Genomic DNA, 22,485 nt, shown 5'->3' on the forward strand with positions numbered 1-22,485 from the left:
CTGCTTCGACCTTCTGGATTTTGGGTCAGGTGCCTGCATTTGGTCTATCATGTCTTGGTTTAACATCCTGACTGGAGGCACCTCTTTAGTTTTTTTTTCCTTTACTTTAGAGTCAAGGCTCTTGGCTACCCTCTTCTTTCCTGTTGAACTCGAAGTTTCCATTTCTACAATTACAATACTCTGCTCTATTTTTCAAAGGCGCGATGTGTTCTATTTGTGTATTCTTCTTTCACCAATGCAGCATTTAGACAAGGCAATTTCTAGTTCCGTCGTATTCTTTTGAAATAATTAACTTCTCATAAAATTTGCCTCGTACGAACCATAGATGCATATCTACTACAAGTATTAAATATAAGACTTTTAAAAATTTTTGTTTTAAATTCTGATATGACAATGACTCGTCAACATATGTCTCCCCGATGAATATTTCCCTTTGGCGCTCTCTGAGCAACCCTTTATCTGCTTTAACATCTTACTTTCTCTTATCGGGATACCCTAAACCAATGACTCCTTTTCCTCCTCATCGGTATATCTCAAACCGATATTCTCATTGAGCGTCGGGTGAGCTCATTTCATTATCGCGATAGGCATTGTTTCCTTGATGGCCTTCACCATCGACATAGCTCTTCCCGATGCAATTGGCTTCATTGCCACAAGTCTTCCCGATAATGTCTTCACTACTCTGAATCAGTCCGCTCCTTCATTGGGTATCGGGGTAATCCGAAATGAAACATACCGATAAGAAAAGTCTTCCTGATAGAGTATATTCCATCGATATATGTTTCACTGATGATTTCTTCGGGCGTCGGGGTGGCTCAAAGTAACACATACTGATCGCTTTGGCTATACCGATGCAACCGGCTTCATCACCATGAGTCTTCCCGATAGTGTCTTCACTCCACTCAATCAGTGTGCTCCTTCATTAGGTATCGGGATAGCCCAAAATGAAACATACCGATAAGAAAAGTCTTCCCTATAGAGTATGTTTCATCGATATATGTTTTACCAATGATTTCTTTGGGCATCGGGGTAGCTCAAAGTAACTCATACCGATCACTTTGGCTATACCGATGCAACCGACTTCATCGCCATGAGTCTTCCCCATAGTGTCTTCGCTCCACTCAATTAGTTCGCTCCTTCATCGGGTATCGGGTTAATCCGAAATGAAACATACCGATAAGCAAAGTCTTCTCGATAGAGTATGTTCCATCGGTATATGTTTCACCGATGATTTCTTCGGGCGTTGGGGTGTCTCAAAGTAACACATACCAATCACTTTGGCTATACCGATGGACACTTCTTTTCGCCATTCTTATCGATATAAGTCTTACCGATACCCTCATCGACTATCTACAAGACAATTCTCCACTGTTGTCGGTAGTGTTTACTATGTCGATGGGTCATATCGGTATAGTTTTTGCCGATGCATCAATTCTTTTCAACTTTGCTCCTTGATCGGTATAACTTCTGCCGATGAGTACAACTCTAGCTTGCTACGCTCTCTCATCGGTATATGGTATCCCGATGCCTCCTCACCTCAAGCGGGTGATCGTGAACTTGTAGAGGAATTGGTGGTGTATTTTGTGGAACAAGTATACAATTGGTAAAACATATAGTTGGTTGTTCTCTCTCATAGGGTAAAATATATTTTGAATTTTATTTTTGGATTGGGGCATTGAAATGGGGCTTACTTTTGCAATTTGGAATTGCAGGGCAAGAAAGAATGCTTTGCTTCATGCTTGTTCATATGATATGACTTGATTAGACCAGATGTGGCTTTGGAACTTGCCTGGGTGAATAATATCATTGACTTTATATTTCCATACCTACTTCAGGCTCTTGATATACTCTGATGATTCTGTGAATATTTTAAGTTTCTCTTTAATAAACATTTTCAATCTTCTGCATAATTAAACACCTAATATTCAAAGAATTTCTTTTTCAAAGTTCATTCGAGAATACACGACAAAAGTTGATGAGCTTGTTAAGGACAAGTTAGAGGGTGTCCAAGAAGAGAAATCCGACGAGAAAGAAGAGAAAAATCTTGTTGCGCAACAGGTATGCAATTTGCTTAATTGAGCCTCAAGGAGCACTTGTTCTACTCTACTGATGGTTTTTAAAAATTCAAATAAATATGTGCCTATTTTATTTACAAAATATAGCATTCTAATTAAATAATTAAGGAAATTATAGAAAATAGCATGTGCATTTTTAAGAGCATAATTAAGGAAATTATAGAAAAATAGCATTTTTAAGGAAATTATAGAAAAATCATGTTCTAACATATTGTACTGTCTAAAAAGGATAATCTTTACAAGGATGCAATGGAAACTAGTTCTCAATCAGGTGATCATGAACTTGCAGAGGAATTGTTGGTGTATTTTGTGGAACGAGTTAGAGGCTGTCCAAGAAGAGAAATCCAAGGAGAAAGAAGAGAAAGATCTTGTTGCTCAACAGGTATGGATTTTTCTTAATTGAGCCTCAAGGAGCACTTGTTCTACTCTATTGACGGTTTTTAAAAATTCAAATAAATATGTGCCTATTTTGTTTACAGAATATAACATTTTAAGAGCATAATTAAGGAAAATATAGAAAATAGCATGCACATTTTTAAGAGCATAATTAAGGAAATTATAGAAAAATAGGATTTTTCAGGAAATTATATGAAAATTATGCGCTAACATATTGCACTATCTAAAAAGGATAATCTTTACAAGGATGCAATGGAAACTACTTCTCAATCGGGTGATCGTGAACTTGCACAGAAATTGCTAGTGTATTTTGTGGAACAGGTATTTTGTGGAACGAGTTAGAGGTTGTCCAAGAAGAGAAATCCAAGGAGAAAGAAGAGAAAGATCTTGTTGCTCAACAGGTATGCATTTTTCTTAATTGAGCCTCGAGGAGCACTTGTTCTACTCTACTAACGGTGTTTAAAAATTCAAATAAATATGTACCTATTTTGTTTACAAACTATAGCATTTTAAGAGCATAATTAAGGAAATTATAGAAAAATAACATTTTTAGGAAATTATAGAAAAATTATGTGCTAACATATTGCACTGTCTAAAAAGGATAATCTTTACAAGGATGCAATGGAAACTAGTTCTCAATCGCGTGATCGTGAACTTGCATAAGAATTGGTGGTGTATTTTATGGAACAGGTATTTTGTGGAATGAGTTAGAGGCTATCCAAGAAGAGAAATCCAAGGAGAAAGAAGAGAAAGATCTTGTTGCTCAACAGGTATGCATTTTTCTTAATTGAGCCTCAAGGTTAATTATAGAAAAAAAATATGTGCTAACATATTGCACTGTCTAAAAAGGATAATCTTTACAAGGATGCAATGGAAACTAGTTCTCAATCGGGTGATTTTGAGATTGTAGAAGAATTGCTGGTGTATTTTGTGGAATGAGTTAGAGGCTATCCAAGAAGAGAAATCTAAGGAGAAAGAAGAGAAAGATCTTGCTACTCAACAGGTATGCATTTTGCTTAATTGAGCCTCAAGGAGCACTTTTTCTACTCTACTAACGGTTTTTAAAAATTCAAATAAATATATGCCTATTTTGTTTACAAAATATAGCATTTTAAGAGCATAATTAAGGAAATTATAGAAAATAGCATGCACATTTTTAAGAGCATAATTAAGGAAATTATAGAAAAATAGCATTTTTCAGGAAATTATAGAAAATTTATGTGCTAACATATTGCACAGTTGTCTAAAAAGGATAATCTTTACAAGGATGCAATGGAAACTAGTTCTCAATCAGGTGATCATGAACTTGCAGAGTAATTGCTGGTGTATTTTGTGGAACAAGTTAGAGGTTGTCCAAGAAGAGAAATCCAAGGAGAAAGAAGAGAAAGATCTTGCTCCTCAACAGGTATGCATTTTTCTTAATTGAGCCTCAAGGAGCACTTGTTCTACTCTACTAATGGTTTATATAAATTCAAATAAACATGTGGCTATTTTGTTTACAGAATATAGCATTTTAAGAGCATAATTAAGAAAATTATATAAAATAGCATGCACATTTTTAAGAGCATAATTAAGGAAATTATAGAAAAATAGCATTTTTCAGTAAATTATAAAAAAATTATGTGCTAACATATTGCACTGTCTAAGAAGGATAATCTTTACAAGGATGAAATGGAAACTAGTTCTAAATCAGGTGATCATGAACTTGCAGAGGAATTGTTGGTGTATTTTGTGGAACAAGTATACAATTGGTAAAACATATAGTTGGTTTTTCTCTCTCATAGGCTAAAGTATATTTTGAATTTTCATTTTGGATCGAGGCATTGAAATGGGGCTTACTTTTGCATTTGGAACTGCAGGGCAAGAAAGAATGCTTTGTTTCATGCTTGTTCATATGCTATGACTTGATCAGACTAGATGTGGCTTTGGAACTTGCCTGGATGAATAATATGATTGACTTTTGTGTTTCCATACCTACTTTAGGTTCTTGATATACTCTGATGATTCTGTGAATATTTTAAGTTTCTCTTTAATAAACATTTTAAATCTTCTGCAGAAATAAATATGTGCCTATTTTGTTTACATAATATGTATGCTCAGCTTCTTCCCCTTTGCTTTGCCAGCACCTCCAATGCCTGACATGGGAGTAGGCATGGGAGGTTGCTTTCAACTAGATATGAGTGGAATGGGAACGCCTCACATGCAAACTTATGGTATGCCACCTATGGGTGGCTATTGATGGGATTGATGACCTTAACGTGGGACACAATTCTTCAATCGTACATGGTTTTCTGAGGCTGATCTTCAAGTGGAAAGATTAGATTGTCAAATTGTTTGTATTGTCGTTTGGTTGGTTGATATAAAATAATGAATCTTTAGTATTATCGTATTGGTCAATCAGTTCAAATCTTTCCATCCACTAATCATTCGATGTTCAAAATGTCGCATGATTAGATTGTCAAATTGTTTTTATTGTCATTTTCTTGGTTGATACAGAATAATGAATCTTTCATATTATCGTATTGGTCAATAAGTGCAAACCTTTCCATCCACCAAGCATCCGACGAGGATGTTGTATGTCCGACAACATCCTCGTCAGATAAGCAGCGAGAGGGCGTCGAAATTCTGACGCCCAACCAATTTATTCTGACGACTATCGAGTTTTGCCAATGGCTAAGCAGTGAGGGGGCGTCGGAATTTATTTCGACGACTATCGAGTTTTGTAGACAGCTAAGCAGTGAGGGGACGTCAAAATTCTGATGCCCACCCAATTTATTCCGATGATATTGAGTTTTGCCGACACTCGGACCATCGCACATACAACATCCTCATCGGTGCGGATGCCCTCGTAGCCATCGGACTTCCGACGGCTAAACCATGACGGGGCCGTCTGAATTCAGATGCCCAAACCATCACACAAACAACATCCTCGTCGGTGTGAATGCCCTCGTTGTCGTCGAAATTCCGACGACTACACAGTGACGGGGCCGTCTAAATTCAGACGCCCAAACTATCGCACATACAACATCCTCGTCTGTGTGGATGCCCTGGTTGCCGTTGGAATTTTGATGACTTATTGAGTTTTATCGACGGCCAAGCAGTGAGGGGGCCATCGGAATTCCAATTTATTCTGATGACTTAGTCGTCAGAACATTACCTGCAAGGCATTACAATTTTGACGACTTATCGAGTTTTACCGATGGCTAAGCGCAATCATCGCCATCGTCGGAAGAGTCTTCGACTCCGTCGAAATTCCTACGGTCTTGAGCACCGTCGGAATGTCCGACTACAAGTTTTCGACGGTATTGCTCGTCGGCAGTCCAACGAATTGTAGTCAAAATCCCGACGAACTGCCGTCGGTATTTGAGGCCAAATGCACTAGTGAATAGATGCTAGGAGAAGAGTCGAAGCATAGGTATAGGGTAAATTCAGATATATCAACCATGTTTGTAGCTGCACTTTTGGACCTGGGGGAGCTCAAAGATATAGTCAAAATTTTGGTTTCAAATTTGCTTAAAAAATAGTTTTGGGTGGTCTCAATGAGATTTTGGACATTGCTTATTATGGCATTGGTGTTCCCACTCTTGTTAATTTCAACAAACTTCAATCTCAAGGAAAAAACATGAATTGGTTATCTTTTTCTTTACCCCTCAAATTTCTTCAATGTTCCAAAGCATCAAAAGGTTCCTAAAGGAATACAATTCCTTAGAAAAGTTCTTGGTTTTATGGAGATAGATAGGACAAAGTAAATGAGTTCATTAGTTAAAGCTATGAGATTTCCACAATCCATTTTGCATTTCTAGTGTATTTTTTTCTGGATTCGATTGTGTGTATATTTTTCCATCGAATCCAGAAAAAAATACACTAGAGTTCATTAGTATTAAGTTAAAGAATGATACAAGGAGCTAAAAAGAAGTGTTTTAAATATTTTTGCTGTATTACTATAAGATATTAAGATGTTAGGTAATTATGATCAAGGATTTTATAAATAATCTGATTTTGTAAATAAATTGTTAAAACTTTTTTTGTATTATATATAAATGAAAATGACTTAAAGATTGCAATTTACTACAAAAAATAGACAAATAATTAATTGTTTCTCAATATTATATAAAACATATTACTACATAAACCATGGTATATCATTATACAAAATTCTATATAAATCAAAACAACTCAATATTATAATTTATTTATAAAAATAAATAAAAATGCTATTATTATTTTTTAATATTATTACAATTACAATACTACAAAATAAGCACTATTATTACAATACTCTTTTCAATTAGAAATTAAACACTATTATTACAATAATAAGGGGCACCTGTTAGATGAATATGGAAAAGACCATTAAATAGATAAATAAGAATATAAGTTTAGTTGTCTATCTAACAGCTGCAAACTATACTCCTGCTGATGGGCCCAATCTTTCTCTCAAAATTCTCACTCCCATGTATCTGCAATATCACAAGAAGATATACATTTTATTCTACACAAAGCAGAAGAGCATGACAAGCTGTTCAGAGTAAGGGAAGAAAAAAGAAAACACACCTTCCAAGCATCATCACTGTAGCCTGAGGATTAGTTCCTGGAGAGAAAAGAAAAGTGGACCCATCAATGACTCGAACACTATCTGCTCCAAGGAGTCTATACTCTCCATCAACAACACTACCCACCTGACATCCACCATGATAATGCCAAATTGTTGTGACTGTATCTTTACAGAACTTCTCTAATGATCCCCAGCCTTCAGGGTTCCTGGGAATCAAATTTCCAATAGTTTGATAGCTTGAATTCATGATCTTGTTCAGACTCGTGCTGGGGGAAATGATTTTTTTCGTTGGGTGTGACTTAATGATCTTTTCGATGGTTCCCATTCCTTTCACACAGCTCTGTACATCCATTGGGTGATCATAGTAATTGAATTTCACAACTGGATTGTCATCAATATTGGTACTGTTATCCAATCTCAGATAACCTTTAGAAAGAGGACCTTTCACCTTTTGCAGAATAATTCCATCCTTCTTCCCTACACTCTGTTTTTCACCACACATTAGTTCATCCCCCCATTATAATAATATACATGAAATGAATAACATGTAAATGTATGTATATATTTTATATTACCTTACTGTAAAATTTAAATCCACTGCATGTCTCTATATAGCTTCCAAATTTTGTGATACCCACTACTTGAATGAGAGAGACTGGCACTCCAATTGCCAAGGGAATATAAATGGTATTCATGGGATTGTCAGCCATACCCTTTCCAACTGCAGGCTGGTCCATTATCACTTTTATTCCCATGGACTTCAATTCTTCTGCAGGCCCAATCCCACTAAGCATAAGCAACTGTGGGCTTCCCAAAGCTCCAGCAGATATTATAACCTCACTTTTACCATCTTTCAAAAAGACTTGTTGCTCTCTTCCATCAGCATCTATGAAAACAACCCCTTTTGCTTTAGGCCTTGTTTCGTCTGCAAACAAACACAGCAGTACTACATAAAGTGTAATAAAATTATTTTTACTAACACTGACATTGCTATTCTCAGGTTCTAACAATCTATAAATGTTATACGTAATTCACCTAGTTTAAATAATATATTTTAAGTTTTGATTTGTTTATACGATTTATCTGAAATCACACTCAAAACCTGATTATTAATATGACTTAAACTGAAATATCCAAGCACATCCAAACTTGACTTGAATATATTGTTTAAAGCAAAACTATTTTTCCTTACTCTAAAATACCTTTTGTAACAAAAAGAAGACGTTGAACTGTTGCATACAGCAAAACTGTAAGTTTTCTTGGATTGGCACGTTGAACAAGAATATCAGCAGCTGTAGAGCGATGTCCGGTGCTATTAAAAATTGTCCCACCAAGCTTGGTGCCAGGGATGTGGTCATATGTGAAGCCATTGTAAGGAGAAATGCCTGTTTCTATAAGACCTTTTGCTACTGCATTCTGCCATTCATTTGGGGGTGGTCGATGGGCTACCACACTTTCCACCCAACGATAAGACTGCTCCACCAGGCCTGGCTCCAATCCCATGGTTTTCACCTCACTTGAACTTGCACGTGTGTAAAATCCTGCATTGAGACAGGTGCCTCCTCCTAACACTCTTGGTCTTATATTTAGCACCTATGTAATGCACAGTAGTTTCACTCAAGTTAGCTTATCACTGAATTCAAATGGCATAACATGTGCCCAGTTGAAGCTTGAAAATGATAAACAGTGGACATGCTTTGATAGTCATTACACTAAATATTTGAAGCCATAAAGAATGGGTTTGTTAACATAGAAAGATTTATCTTTCATGTAATCATTGTTTTGAAATATATAACATGGAAAAATTAGGATTAAGTTTGTAGTAACTGTACTTCATGTTTAATGTTTTGTTCTTAATATATGATTTCATGTAATATACATGTAAAATAATGATTATATTTTAAAAGACAACTAAAAGGAGTGGGATTTATGAATGAAAGTACAAGATGAACTTGAAAATCTACCTAATATTCAATTGTCCTAACTTTACATGTAGAAGAAAAGATGTAGCATGTGAGCATATTTCAATAGTTGTGATAATACCTATAAATTTAATGTCCTATATTTTTAATAATCTAGTACTAGTAGTTGTGGCTAAAAGCGATTAATGCCAACGGTGAATATTCATAATTGAATGAAATGTAACCTTTACATCTAAAATACAACAAATCATTAATACACCAACAAAATATAATTTAATCTTCAACTATTTTTCTTCTATTTTTTAAATGTATTTTGACCAACTCACAAAAAAAAAAAAACCACTAAATGCACAACTATTACTCTTATCATTTTGAATCTTTTAGAATAGATTAAAAAAAATACTTTCTCATGTCTGAATAGACAGTATGAATAAAACAACCATAGTTGCTGACCTTCAAAACCCATTCTACTTTTCAGTGATTAATAAGCCCGTCTATCCCATGCAAACCCACGTTAGTCATTTGTAAATCAATGATTTCAGTAAAGAGATTATCTGAATCTTACCCCATCTTCAGATACAAAAAGCTGGCCTGTCGAGCGGTTCGACCCAAAGTCATACAAATTTGCTTCAAAATTCTCTATATTCAATATTTTTTCGTTACCAAACGGAGATCCTCCTCTCTCCAAGAGGAGTACAGACATATTCTGTGAGAGAGTGGCAGCAAGACTACACCCAGCAGTTCCTCCGCCAACTATTATATAATCATACCTTGACTTCTTCCACTGACCATTCTTTGCTTCTTTCACAAATGAATGCTCTGCTAAAAAAGTTTACATAATTATTTTCATGAGAGATTATAGAGTATATATGAAATGTGGGTGATAAAAAATGCATACATAATCATTCTAACAGTAGATTATAGAGTATGATTTGAATAGTTAATTAATAATCATTTCAATGATTGATTATAAGTTATGATGAAACATTGATAACAAAAAAATTTACATAATGTGCAAATTAGAAAGTATTATCGTAGAGATCAAACTCTATGATCTATCATCCGAAAGAAGAGAACAAGACAACTAGAAAGAATAGAACAATCATTTTATTCTTTTCTCATCTTGCTCTCTTTTTTTTTTATGATAGTTTGATCCAAAACGTCTAGGAAATAAATTCACAAAATAAACTATGCACAATAATATCATAAAGCATTGAAACCATATGTCTACAATTAAAAAATATTACTAAATTGATATAATAGACTTTTCATGTTTAAAGAAACAAAACCCATTAACCTTTTGCAGAGATGCAGAGAAAGGCATGGAGGAGGAGGCATATTAACAGCGTGCTCCCTTGAACACCCATATCAGCTACCTTAAAAGAAAATACACAGAGTTATTCTGATTTACAGACTTTACTTCTCAAAGTTTTTCGACCTTTGCTAAGTAGTGAACGTACTTAAATAATCAATACCGCTCTCAAATTTTATGATGCTGTGTACCAAACCGACTGGGTTGTTGATATGTTTTAAGACGTATAAAAGCTGGTATTACAAATCTATCGACTAATCAATACCGCATTGGGTAGTTAGACGTATGAGCCATTCTCGTCTGCGTCTCATTCAATTAGTCTTAAACATAGCTGCCAAACGAGGCTAAACATAGCTGCTAAAAGAGGTTCACGATGAAATCCATGGATTGACGTTATAATGAGTGTATCCTATTTATTTATGTATATTTGTTTCCCTGGATATTAAAATTCTTTTACTTCTATTTATATCACATTAAATCTTATATCACCTACTTTGTTGATATGTTTTAAGACGTATAAAAGCTGGTATTACAAATCTATCGACTAATCAATACCGCATTGGGTAGTTAGACGTATGAGCCATTCTCGTCTGCGTCTCATTCAATTAGTCTTAAACATAGCTGCCAAACGAGGCTAAACATAGCTGCTAAAAGAGGTTCACGATGAAATCCATGGATTGACGTTATAATGAGTGTATCCTATTTATTTATGTATATTTGTTTCCCTGGATATTAAAATTCTTTTACTTCTATTTATATCACATTAAATCTTATATCACCAACTTTGTTGATATGTTTTAAGACGTATAAAAGCTGGTATTACAAATCTATCGACTAATCAATACCGCATTGGGTAGTTAGACGTATGAGCCATTCTCGTCTGCCTCTCATTCAATTAGTCTTAAACATAGCTGCCAAACGAGGCTAAACATAGCTGCTAAAAGAGGTTCACGATGAAATCCATCGATTGACGTTATAATGAGTGTATCCTATTTATTTATGTATATTTGTTTCCCTGGATATTAAAATTCTTTTACTTCTATTTATCTCACATTAAATCTTATATCACCTACTTTTAAGATAGGAAGGGCTTAGAATTCCGACAACATTTTTTCTGATATAAATAAGATAATTAATTACAATAATTTAAAGGTACATTTACAACTCTTATATTTATTTGTTGGTCTCTTTGTGGGTCTTGTAATAAATATAGTAGTTTGATAGTCCATTTGATCAATTTTCAAAATAAATTAACCATAACCTAACGCTTATTAGCCATTAGCCTACCTCCATTTGTAATGGCCTTTGACTTCATAGCAGGTGTGGATCCATCTATTGGATGCAATTAAACTTCTGGCCTTGTCTTCTTAATTTAAGCCTCTTCCTACTTTCTTGAGACACCATTTTCAAATAACTTGGTTACCTGCCCACTTGCATGCTAAATATTTTGCCTTGAGCAATAAGGATCTTATATTGAAATGTAAACATTGAGTCATTAGTTTATGATGTTGAATCATATCAAAACAATGATACATGAAAAATTACACAAGATCGGGCTCTATAACAGTCACACTTCAATCAAGCCTTCAATACGTTTTTTTTTACCATAGGTTCAATAATGTTTCAGGTTACACCACTACCCCATCTTCAGATACAAAAAGCTGGCCTGTCGAGCGATTCGAACCAAAGTCATACAAATTTGCTTCAAAATTCTCTATATTCATGAGACAGTTGGAAATATCTAAATCATATAGTTGTTACTAATGACAAGTTAGAATTTCACAATTGTCGACGTTATAATAGCTGTTAAGAGTTGGTTTGGTTTTGAATGTTGTCTTACTTAATTGGAAATGTTGTCATTTACGCTATAGATGATCCACATAAAGAGCTCAGGGAACTTATGTTACAGAAGCTCTGCAGAAGGAATATCAAGGAAGACTTTTGAGTTATTATTCCTATAGGAGGTGGTAAGTTTATTGGAATCAACAAATTCTGATTGTTTACTACATCTATTGAAGCGTGGATGATCTTGTGCTAGATTGCATTTTATTGCAACTTGTTAATTAAGATTGTCGTTTGTGTTGATATAAACGAACAAAAGAAAAATACAGAAACAATAACAGAATACAAAAGCACAGAGCAAACAAAAACGAGAAAATTATAGTGGTTCGCCTGTAAGGCTACATCCACTTTCAAGGCTTGGGATTCTCCCTTTTATTCATCTTTGTTTTTCACAACATACAATCCACTATAACAGCCATGTTATGGCAATAAAAATACCCAAACTCAGACTATATCTCCAACCACCAAAAGAAGGCCAAAAGACATGCGTTTTCAAGAAAGGTACGATGACAGAGCACCGTTACAAGAAGAGAAGGGTAGTTACATAGCAGAACCATTACAGGATTGATTGGGCGTCACATACCCAACAATCTTCCACTTGAAGATCAATCAATATCAGAAAAAGCGACTCAAAGATATCTCAGGCCTCAAATTTATTAACAGTTTTTTAGAATACCGAAAGAATCTGTAAAAAATTTGAACTTCTCTCTTGTAACCACCTTTGTCAAAGCATCTGTTGGATTTACCTTAATATGAATTTTCTCTACCTGAAGCTTAGCTTCATCATTAACGTGACAAATAAAATGATATCTAAGATCTATATGCTTCGTTCGATTACGAAAAGTGGAATTTTTGGCCAAATGAATGGAACTATTACTATCACAAAACAAGGTGAAAATAGTTTCCTTGCACCACAATTTACCTAACAACTGTTGTAACCATATCATTTCCTTGGCTCCTTCAGTTAGAGCAATGTATTCAGCCTCAGTAAAAGAAAGTGCAACCACTTGTTGCAAACGTGAGACCCAGCTGATTGCTACCCTGAAAAAAGTGAACACATAACTAGAACTAGACCTCCTCTTATCCAAATCCCCAGCCATATCCGAATCAGCATAGCCACACAATTGAGTGTCCTTACCACCAAAACATAAAACATAATCAGAAGTATCGGAAAATCCACTGAACTGCTTGCCAATGAGATATACTCGGATTACTCATAAATCTGCTCACAACTCCCACTGTATGAGCAAATATCAGGACGAGTACAAACCACAGTGTACATGAGACTCCCAACTGCTAATGAATACAAAAACCCCTCAATTTATTCTTTCTCTTCTGGAGTTTTAGGACACATAGCAGAAGACAAGTGAAAATGATTAGCCAATGGTGTACTAACAAATTTGGCATCCGCCATATTGAACCTGTCCAAGATTTTGAGAATATATTTTTCTTGAGATAATCTGATTTGCCTATGATTTCTATCCCTGATTGTGGTCATCACAAGAATCCTCTTCGCTACCCCTAAATCTTTCTGAAGCCGTCACTGGTGAGGAAGGACCTCAAAGAGATCAATTTGGACCGGTTAGCGAGAATAAACACAACGGAAACACAAAGATATGATGGAGGCAATGCAGAACAAATTGTTTTATTTCATGAAAATTGATTACAACCAACCAGTAACATCCGGGTTACAACATAAGTGGCTCACAGGCTTGGCAAAACATACAGAATAGGTCACAACCAAGACCTTGAATCTTAATATCTATCTTCTATGCACAGTCTTGCTACTTGATTCTTCCATTGATTAAATTCTAATGCGTGATTACAATTATATATATGATCCAAAGGATCTAGTCAGCCCAAAAAGGGATCGAAACCCAAAGAACAAGACCTAATGTGTAAAATTAACAAGGTCGACCTCCACCAAGAGATTCCTCCAAAAAATCCAAAGGATGAAACGTAGATCACGGGAAAAGGTCAGCCACACACCAAGGAACATCGGAATCAACGCCCAAGGCAATATTTGGAAGGGGTTCCGGTAGATCACCAAAATAGGTCCAGGCAACCAATAACAAGAATTGGCAACCTGTAACATTAAACTATCAAGGGAACCAATAGCGATATTTTGTCGGAAAATGATCCAAATGTGATGCGATCTGGAAATACGAAAGATGATTAAGTCTTCAAGTAGAATCCAACTCAATAGGATCCAGTGAGCCAAACCCGGGGCACACCGAAAGAAAAGTTGAAACTGCAAACAAAAAGAAAAACAAAAAGAAAATATTTTTGGTTGATGCAAGATTGCTTTGAACCAGGGATGCTCCTACATCAGACATCCGGGGTTATTGAAAAAGTGAGCCTCTCACAATACTGGGGTCAGAGGAAAACCAAGGCAGTCTACCTCTGCTTGAGAAATCCTAGATAAATCTTCAAGTCATCTATCCTTCCTTTTCACAAGATACTCCTTATACTGACTACTCCGGGTACTACGCCCAACCCTACTCTCCAAAATGTCTTCAATCTGATCCGGTTCCTTACGACGCAACTGTTTCTCCAAGTCTGCAATATTGTCCTCACTGAATTCTGGTTCATGATACTCATGAAGATCTGAAATGTTAAACACAAGTGAAATACTCAGACTATTTGGTAACTCCACTTCATATGCATTTCCAGAACTGAACTTTCTCAAAATCCTGCAAGGTCCAAAATTCTTCATTTGCAACTTGTTATAACTTCCAACTGGGAATCTCTCTTTTCTCAGATATACCATCACTTCATCACCAACTTTAAATTCCTTATGTCTCCTCTTCTCATCTTCCTTCTCCTTATACTTGTTGTTCATGTCTTCCAAATTCTACTTAACTTGAATATGCAAGGCTTCCATGTGATCTGCAAAATCTTCTGATTCTAAACTTCTCAGGTCTTCACTGCTAATATCCCTCAATTCTGATATACCTCTAGGATGCACTCCGCTAACAATCTCAAAAGGTGTTCTTCCAATACTACTATTCACTGAATTATTGTAGGCAAACTCTTCTTGTGCAAGGATTAGATCCCAACTTCTAGTTTTATCTCCCACTAAACATCTCAACAAATTTCCCAAACTCAAGTTAACTACTTCTGTCTATCCATCAGTCTATGGATGAAAAGTAGAACTAAACTTCAAATCTGTCTTCATCTTCTTCCAAAGTATTCTCCAAAAATAGCCAACAAACTTCGTGTCTCTATCTGAAACTATGCTCTTAGGTAATCCATGCAATCTCACTACTTCTTTGAAAAATAGGGCTGCCACATGCAATGCATCTGATGTCTTCTTACAAGGTATGAAATGAGCCATCTTCGAGAATCTATCCACTACCACAAATATAGAATCATTCCCTCTTGGTGTTTTAGGCAATCCAACTACAAAATCCATGCTTATATCCTCCCAAGGTCTTACCGATACTATCAAAGGATTATACAATCCCACATTCTGACTACTAACCTTTGCAACTTGACAAGCTCTACAACATTGCACATATCTCTTAACATCCTTATGAATCTTGGGCCAAAAGTACTGCTCACTCACCAATACTACTATTTTGTCAATACCAAAATGTCCAGCCAAACCTCCACTGCGTTTCTCCTTTATCAGATTCTCCATCATAGAACTCTTAGGTATGCACAACTGAACTCCTCTAGATAACATCCCATCCTGATTGAAGTAATCCAACCAATTGCTTCTATCTACCATAACTGGTTCTCTACATGGTTTCCAAGGTTTTGCAAAATCTGGGTCATCATCATACAATGTCTTCAAATCTTCAAATCTTCAAATCCGTATACTATCACTCTCATCTATGTCAGCAAATCCTTTCTCCTACTCAATGCATTAACAACTTTGTTAGATTTCCCACTTCTATGCTTCAACACAAAGGTATAACTCTGGAAGAATTCTACCCATCTCATATGTCTCTGATTCAACGTACTCTGACTGTTCAAATACTGCAAAGCTTGATGATCTGTATACAACACAAACTTCTTAGGCAACAAGTAATGTCTCCACTTCTTCAAGGCTTGAACTATGACATTAAACTCTTGATCATACACTGAATATCTCCTCCAAGCATCATTCAATTTCTCACTGAAATAAGCTATTGCTCTCCCTTCCTAACTCAAGACTGCTCCTATTGTTGTTCCACTTGCATCACAATCCACTTGAAATACTTTATTGAAATCCGATAATGCTAATATAGGCTAATCAGTCACTTTCTGCTTCAACAGTTCAAAACTTTAGTTTGCTCCGGTGGTCCACTTGAATTCCTTCTGATCTCCTCTCATGGTCTCAGTCATAGGGTTACAAACTAAATTGAAATTTATGATAAACTTCCAATAAAAACTAGCCAATCCATGAAATGATCTTACCTCTCCAATGCTTTCCAGTGTAGGCCACTCAACAATTGCTTTCACTTTCTCAGGATCCATCTTCAAACCATCCTTAGATATCACAAATCCCAAATAGACTAACTCATCCTTCATGAAAGTACACTTCTTGATATTGATCAACAACTTTTCTTCTCTCACTCTCTACAAAACTTGTCTCAACTACAACAAATGCTCCTCTTTTGTCTTACTGAAAACCAGAATGTCATCCAAATACACAATAACAAACTTACCCAAGAATTTCTTCAATACCTCATTCATCGGCCTCATGAAAGTACTTGGTGTTTTAGTTAACCCAAAAGGCATCACCAACCATTCATACAGTCCTTCATTTATCTTAAATGTTGTCTTCCACTCATCTCCTTCTCTGATCCTGATCTGATGATATCCACTCTTCAAATCTATCTTTGTAAAGTATTTTGCTCCACTCAAACAATCCATTATGTCATCCATCCTAGGCAAAGGAAACCGATATTTCACTGTGATCTTGTTTATTGCTATAGAATCAGTACACATTCTCCACTCTCCATTCTTCTTAGGTGGTAATACTGCTGGTACTGCACAAGGGCTCAAACTTTCCCTGATCAAACCTTTCTTCAATAGCTCCTGCACTTGTCTATTCAACTCTTCATTCTCTGTTGGTGTCATCTGGTGTGCAGCTTTGTTAGGCAAACTAGCTCTGGGAACTAAGTCCATGCAATGACTAATACTTCTCACAAGTGGCAATCCATCAAGTACATTATCTGAAATGATGTCTTCATATTCGGTCAGCAAATCTTTTATCTCTTTCGGTTCTTCTCCTTCCGGTTCCGGTTTCTCAGTATTCTTAGGAATTAAGGCAAAACACACATTCTCATGTTTCAATCCATCTAGGAATTTCCTTCCATCCACCAAACAGATTCTAGCATTCGTATAGACTTCATTCTTCAAAGGTTCCTCCAAAGACAACAAGGTTTGCTTCATCTCATTGGCCACAATAGTGTATGTATTCTTCCTCCCATCATGTACTGCCTGTCTATCAAACTGCTAAGGTCTACCAAACAAAAGATGACAAATATCCATAGGCATAATATCACACAAGACTTCATCATGATAATTCCCAATTTTCAAATTCATCAAAAATTGTTCACTTACTAACAACTTATGTTCATCCTGAATCCATGCTAGATCTGATAAGGCTTAGGGTATTTCAATCTCCCCAAATTCAACTTATTCACCATCTCTTCTGAAATAAGATTATCTGAACTACCACTATTAATAACAACTTTACAACACTTATTGGATACCTTACATCTGGTCTTGAACAAATTCTTCCTCTGCAAGGGCTCTTCATCTCCTCCGATATTACACAAATCTCTCCTCATCACCAACAGTTCTCCATCTTCCAGTTTGTTGTCTAATCTGGTGGGGTTTTCTTCCACCACTACTGCTCTTTCAATATTTTTTGTCTTCTTACACTTGAATGCACGATGTCCTTTTCCTCCACACTTATAGCAAGTTCCTCTAAATTTTCTCTTGTCCTGTCTTCCAAAATTCTCATTCTAATAGCCATCTTGTTCTCTCCTCTGGTAGAAATTTCTATTATCCTTCCGATATGAATTACCTTCTATGTTTACTTCTTTGTCCTTGTTCTGATCTATACAGGTTCATCTTCCTCTGGTATATCCTCTTCCTCCTTGAAATCTTCCTCCAGTAAACTTTCCACATCTACCTCTCTGCCTCTGCTCATGTCTTTTGTTTAGCTTCTCTTTTGCCTTTAGGGCATACTAGTAAGCCTCTTCAACACTCTCTAATTTGATCAAACTGAGTTCATCTTATACAGACATCCACAATCCATTCAAATATCTTGGAACTTGTTCAAATTCATTATGAACATGTTTGGATATGATATTAAACTTGTAAAATGCTTCGATGTACAACTTCACACTAGATTCCTTTTGTTTCAAATTCTTTAACTTCTAGAACAGATTCACTTGATAATTAATTAGCATAAACTTTGACTTCAACTTAGCAATCATCTGATCCCATGTCTTAATCTTCTCTTTACCTCTTCTCTATCTATCAACTTGCAAATGTTCCCACCAAAGAGATGCATGACCTTTCAACCGAGTACAGGCATATTTCACCTTCCTCTCTTCTGCAGTGTTTTCAAAATCAAAATACTTCTCCATCTCCAAGATCCAATCCATCAATTCATCCAAATTTAACTTCCCATCATATTCCGGTGGGGTAAAATGAGGTTTAGTATTCGCCCTACTCAAAACCTTCAAAAACCTTTCCTCATCTGGATCAACCACCGGTGGGTTTGCTTGTTCTATCGGGGCTTCTTCTCCTTTATCTTCACTTACATCTTCAATATGTCGGCCTCTTCTCTGGGCTATCTCCATGGCTTCTAACTAGGTTGCTATACCTCGCAAAATCTCCATCACATTAGTGTCTACATATCCCTGTTCTTGTTATTTGATTTTAGTCTCTCAGGCCAAAAACCCTTTACATATCCATAAAAATAACACTAGATGCATCAATAGTGAATAAAATTTGAAATTGGGATGAGTATCATCCCTAAAGTTTAAAAAACCTTCGTGCAACCTATCCACAAGATATGATGCATCGTCAAAAGGCCTAGGTTTATATATTTGTATATCAAAGGCTAACAATAGTGGCCTAGTGCTTGCCAGATCAGGCACCTCCACCCCTCCTACTGCCCACATGACATATATGTGTACTGCAAGTAGTGTCTGAATAAATCAATGCTGAATGGTGGCCCGTCTTCCTTTGTTAATTTTCCTGCCTGCCTCTTGTGAATGGCAAATTTCTAGCCAGTATATGTAGTGTCCATTCTGAGGTATTCTTCCTCCTACTCCCCAAAGGACAAGGGCTTATCAGGACTGCGGTCTAAATTGAAAACCTCGTTTATGGTACCCGCAAAAAATCTAATAAATGCTTCCCCATTTGGGAGTTGAATGCACCTCTTCACTGAATTATAATTCCTCACCAAAACCTATAACAATCTTATGTTTACAAAATCATTGGGGACTTTTAGCTTACCTAAATTTGTCATCCAAGGATTGTAGCGCAGCATCTCCTTGGTCCTTCTCAAATAGTGGAACATAAACAATTCATGTCCCCTTACCTTGGTCCAGACATCTCCAACTTCTTTGTATTGTCTTCTAATTGGTCTCTCCCCGATAGGTGCTGCTTCGACCTTCTAGATTTTGGGTCAGGTGCCTGCATTTGGTCTATCATGTCTTGGTTTAACATCCTGACTGGAGGCACCTCTTTAGTTTTTTTTTCCTTTACAGGTCAAGGCTCTTGGCCACCCTCTTCTTTCCTGTTGAACTCGAAGTTTCCATTTCTACAATTACAATACTCTGCTCTATTTTTCAAAGGTGCGATGTGTTCTATCTGTGTATTCTTCTTTCACCAACGCAACATTTAGACAAGGCAATTTCTAGTTCCGTCATATTCTTTTGCAATAATTAACTTCGCATAAAATTTGCCTCGTACGAACCATAGATGCATATCTACTACAAGTATTAAATATAAGACTTTTAAAAATTTTGGTTTTAAATTCTGATATGACAATGACTCGTCAGCATATGTCTCCCCGATGAATATTTCCCTTTTGGCGCTCTCTGAACAACCCTTTACCTGCTTTGACATCTTACTTTCTCTTATCGGGATACCCTAAACCAATGACTCCTTTTCCTCCTCATTGGTATATCTCAAACCGATATTCTCATTGAGCGTAGGGTGAGCTCATTTCATTATCACGATAGGCAATGTTTCCTCGATGGGCTTCACCATCGACATAGATCTTCCCGATGCAATTGGCTTCATTGCCACAAGTCTTCCCGATAGTGTCTTCACTACTCTGAATCAGTCCGCTCCTTCATTGGGTATCAGGGTAATCCAAAATGAAACATACTGATAAGAAAAGTCTTCCTAATAGAGTATATTCCATCGATATATGTTTCACTGATGATTTCTTCGGGCGTCGGGTGGCTCAAAGTAACACATACTGATCACTTTGGGTATACCGATGCAACCGGCTTCATCACCATGAGTCTTCCCGATAGTGTCTTCAGTCCTCTCAATCAGTGTGCTCCTTCATCAGGTATCGGGATAGTCCAAAATGAAACATACCGATAAGCAAAGTCTTCCCTATAGAGTATGTTTCATCGATATATGTTTTACAAATGATTTCTTCGGGCATCGGGGTAGCTCAAAGTAACTCATACTGATCGCTTTGGCTATACCGATGCAACTGACTTCATCGCCATGAGTCTTCCCCATAGTTTCTTCGCTCCACTCAATCAGTCCGCTCCTTCATCGTTTATCAGGTTAATCTGAAATGAAACATACCGATAAGCAATGTCTTCTCGATAGAGTATGTTCCATCGGTATATGTCTCACCGATGATTTCTTCGGGCATCGGGGTGTCTCAAAGTAACACATACCAATCACTTTGGCTATACCGATGGACACTTCTTTTCGCCACTCTTATCGATATAACTCTTACCGATAGCCTCATCAGCTATCTACAAGACAATTCTCCACTGTTGTCGGTAGTGTTTACTATGCCGATGGGTCATATCGGTATAGTTTTTGCCGATGCATCAATTCTCCTCAACTTTGCTCCTTGATCAGTATAACTTTTGTCGATGAGTACAACTCTAGCCTGCTACGCTCTCATCGGTATATGGTATCTTGATGCCTCCTCACCTCAATCGGGTGATCGTGAACTTGTAGAGGAATTGGTGGTGTATTTTGTGGAACAAGTATACAATTGGTAAAACATATAGTTGGTTGTTCTCTCTCATAGGGTAAAATATATTTTGAATTTTATTTTTGGATTGGTCCATTGAAATGGGGCTTACTTTTGCATTTTGGAATTGCAGGGCAAGAAAGAATGCTTTGCTTCATGCTTGTTCATATGATATGACTTGATTAGACCAGATGTGGCTTTGGAACTTTCCTAGATGAATAATATCATTGACTTTGTATTTCCATACCTACTTCAGGCTCTTGATATACTATGATGATTCTGTGAATATTTTAAGTTTCTCTTTAATAAACATTTTCAATCTTCTGCATAATTAAACACCTAATATTCAAAGAATTTCTTTTTCAAAGTTCATTCGAGAATAAACGACAAAAGTTGATGAGCTTGTTAAGGAAAAGTTAGAGGTTGTTCAAGAAGAGAAATCCGATGAGAAAGAAGAGAAAAATCTTGTTGTGCAACAGGTATGCAATTTGCTTAATTGAGCCTCAAGGAGCACTTGTTCTACTCTACTGATGGTTTTTAAAAATTCAAATAAATATGTGCCTATTTTGTTTACAAAATATAGCATTCTAAGAGCATAATTAAGGAAATTATAGAAAATAGCATGTGCTTTTTTAAGAGCATAATTAAGGAAATTATAGAAAAATAGAATTTTTAAGGAAATTATAGAAAAATCATGTTCTAACATATTGCACTGTCTAAAAAGGATAATCTTTACAAGGATGCAATGGAAACTAGTTCTCAATCAGGTGATCGTGAACTTGCAGAGGGATTGTTGGTTTATTTTGTGGAACGAGTTAGAGGCTGTCCAAGAAGAGAAATCCAAGGAGAAAGAAGAGAAAGATCTTGTTGCTCAACAGGTATGGATTTTTCTTAATTGAGCCTCAAGGAGCACTTGTTCTACTCTATTGATGGTTTTTAAAAATTCAAATAAATATGTGCCTATTTTGTTTACAGAATATAACATTTTAAGAGCATAATTAAGGAAAATATAGAAAATAGCATGCACATTTTTAAGAGCATAATTAAGGAAATTATAGAAAAATAGAATTTTTCAGGAAATTATATAAAAATTATGTGCTAACATATTGCACTATCTAAAAAGGATAATCTTTACAAGGATGCAATGGAAACTAGTTCTCAATTGGGTGATCGTGAACTTGTAGAGAAATTGC

At 36.1% G+C, this 22,485-nt stretch overlaps 1 protein-coding gene across 2 annotated transcripts; it reads right to left on the reverse strand.

The window, feature by feature from the left end:
• Positions 1 to 6,644: 6,644 nt before the first annotated feature.
• Positions 6,645 to 10,401, reverse strand: LOC131060067 (protein HOTHEAD). Of its 2 annotated transcripts, none has more exons than XM_057993170.2 (6): positions 10,246 to 10,401; positions 9,514 to 9,767; positions 8,229 to 8,619; positions 7,602 to 7,951; positions 7,026 to 7,510; positions 6,645 to 6,931 (listed from the first exon to the last, which is right to left on the reverse strand). In XM_057993170.2, the coding sequence occupies exons 1-6, from the start codon at positions 10,313 to 10,315 to the stop codon at positions 6,877 to 6,879; spliced, it is 1,605 nt and encodes a 534-aa protein (XP_057849153.2). In that variant the 5' UTR covers positions 10,316 to 10,401; the 3' UTR covers positions 6,645 to 6,876. The 2 variants fall into 2 exon arrangements, with proteins under 2 accessions (XP_057849153.2, XP_057849152.2); XM_057993169.2 differs by having other exon boundaries at positions 9,514 to 9,770; positions 10,246 to 10,387.
• Positions 10,402 to 22,485: the final 12,084 nt, after the last annotated feature.

The sequence above is a fragment of the Cryptomeria japonica genome, chromosome 8 (assembly GCF_030272615.1).
Source record: "Cryptomeria japonica chromosome 8, Sugi_1.0, whole genome shotgun sequence".
In the NCBI taxonomy this organism is placed as follows: domain Eukaryota; kingdom Viridiplantae; phylum Streptophyta; class Pinopsida; order Cupressales; family Cupressaceae; genus Cryptomeria; species Cryptomeria japonica.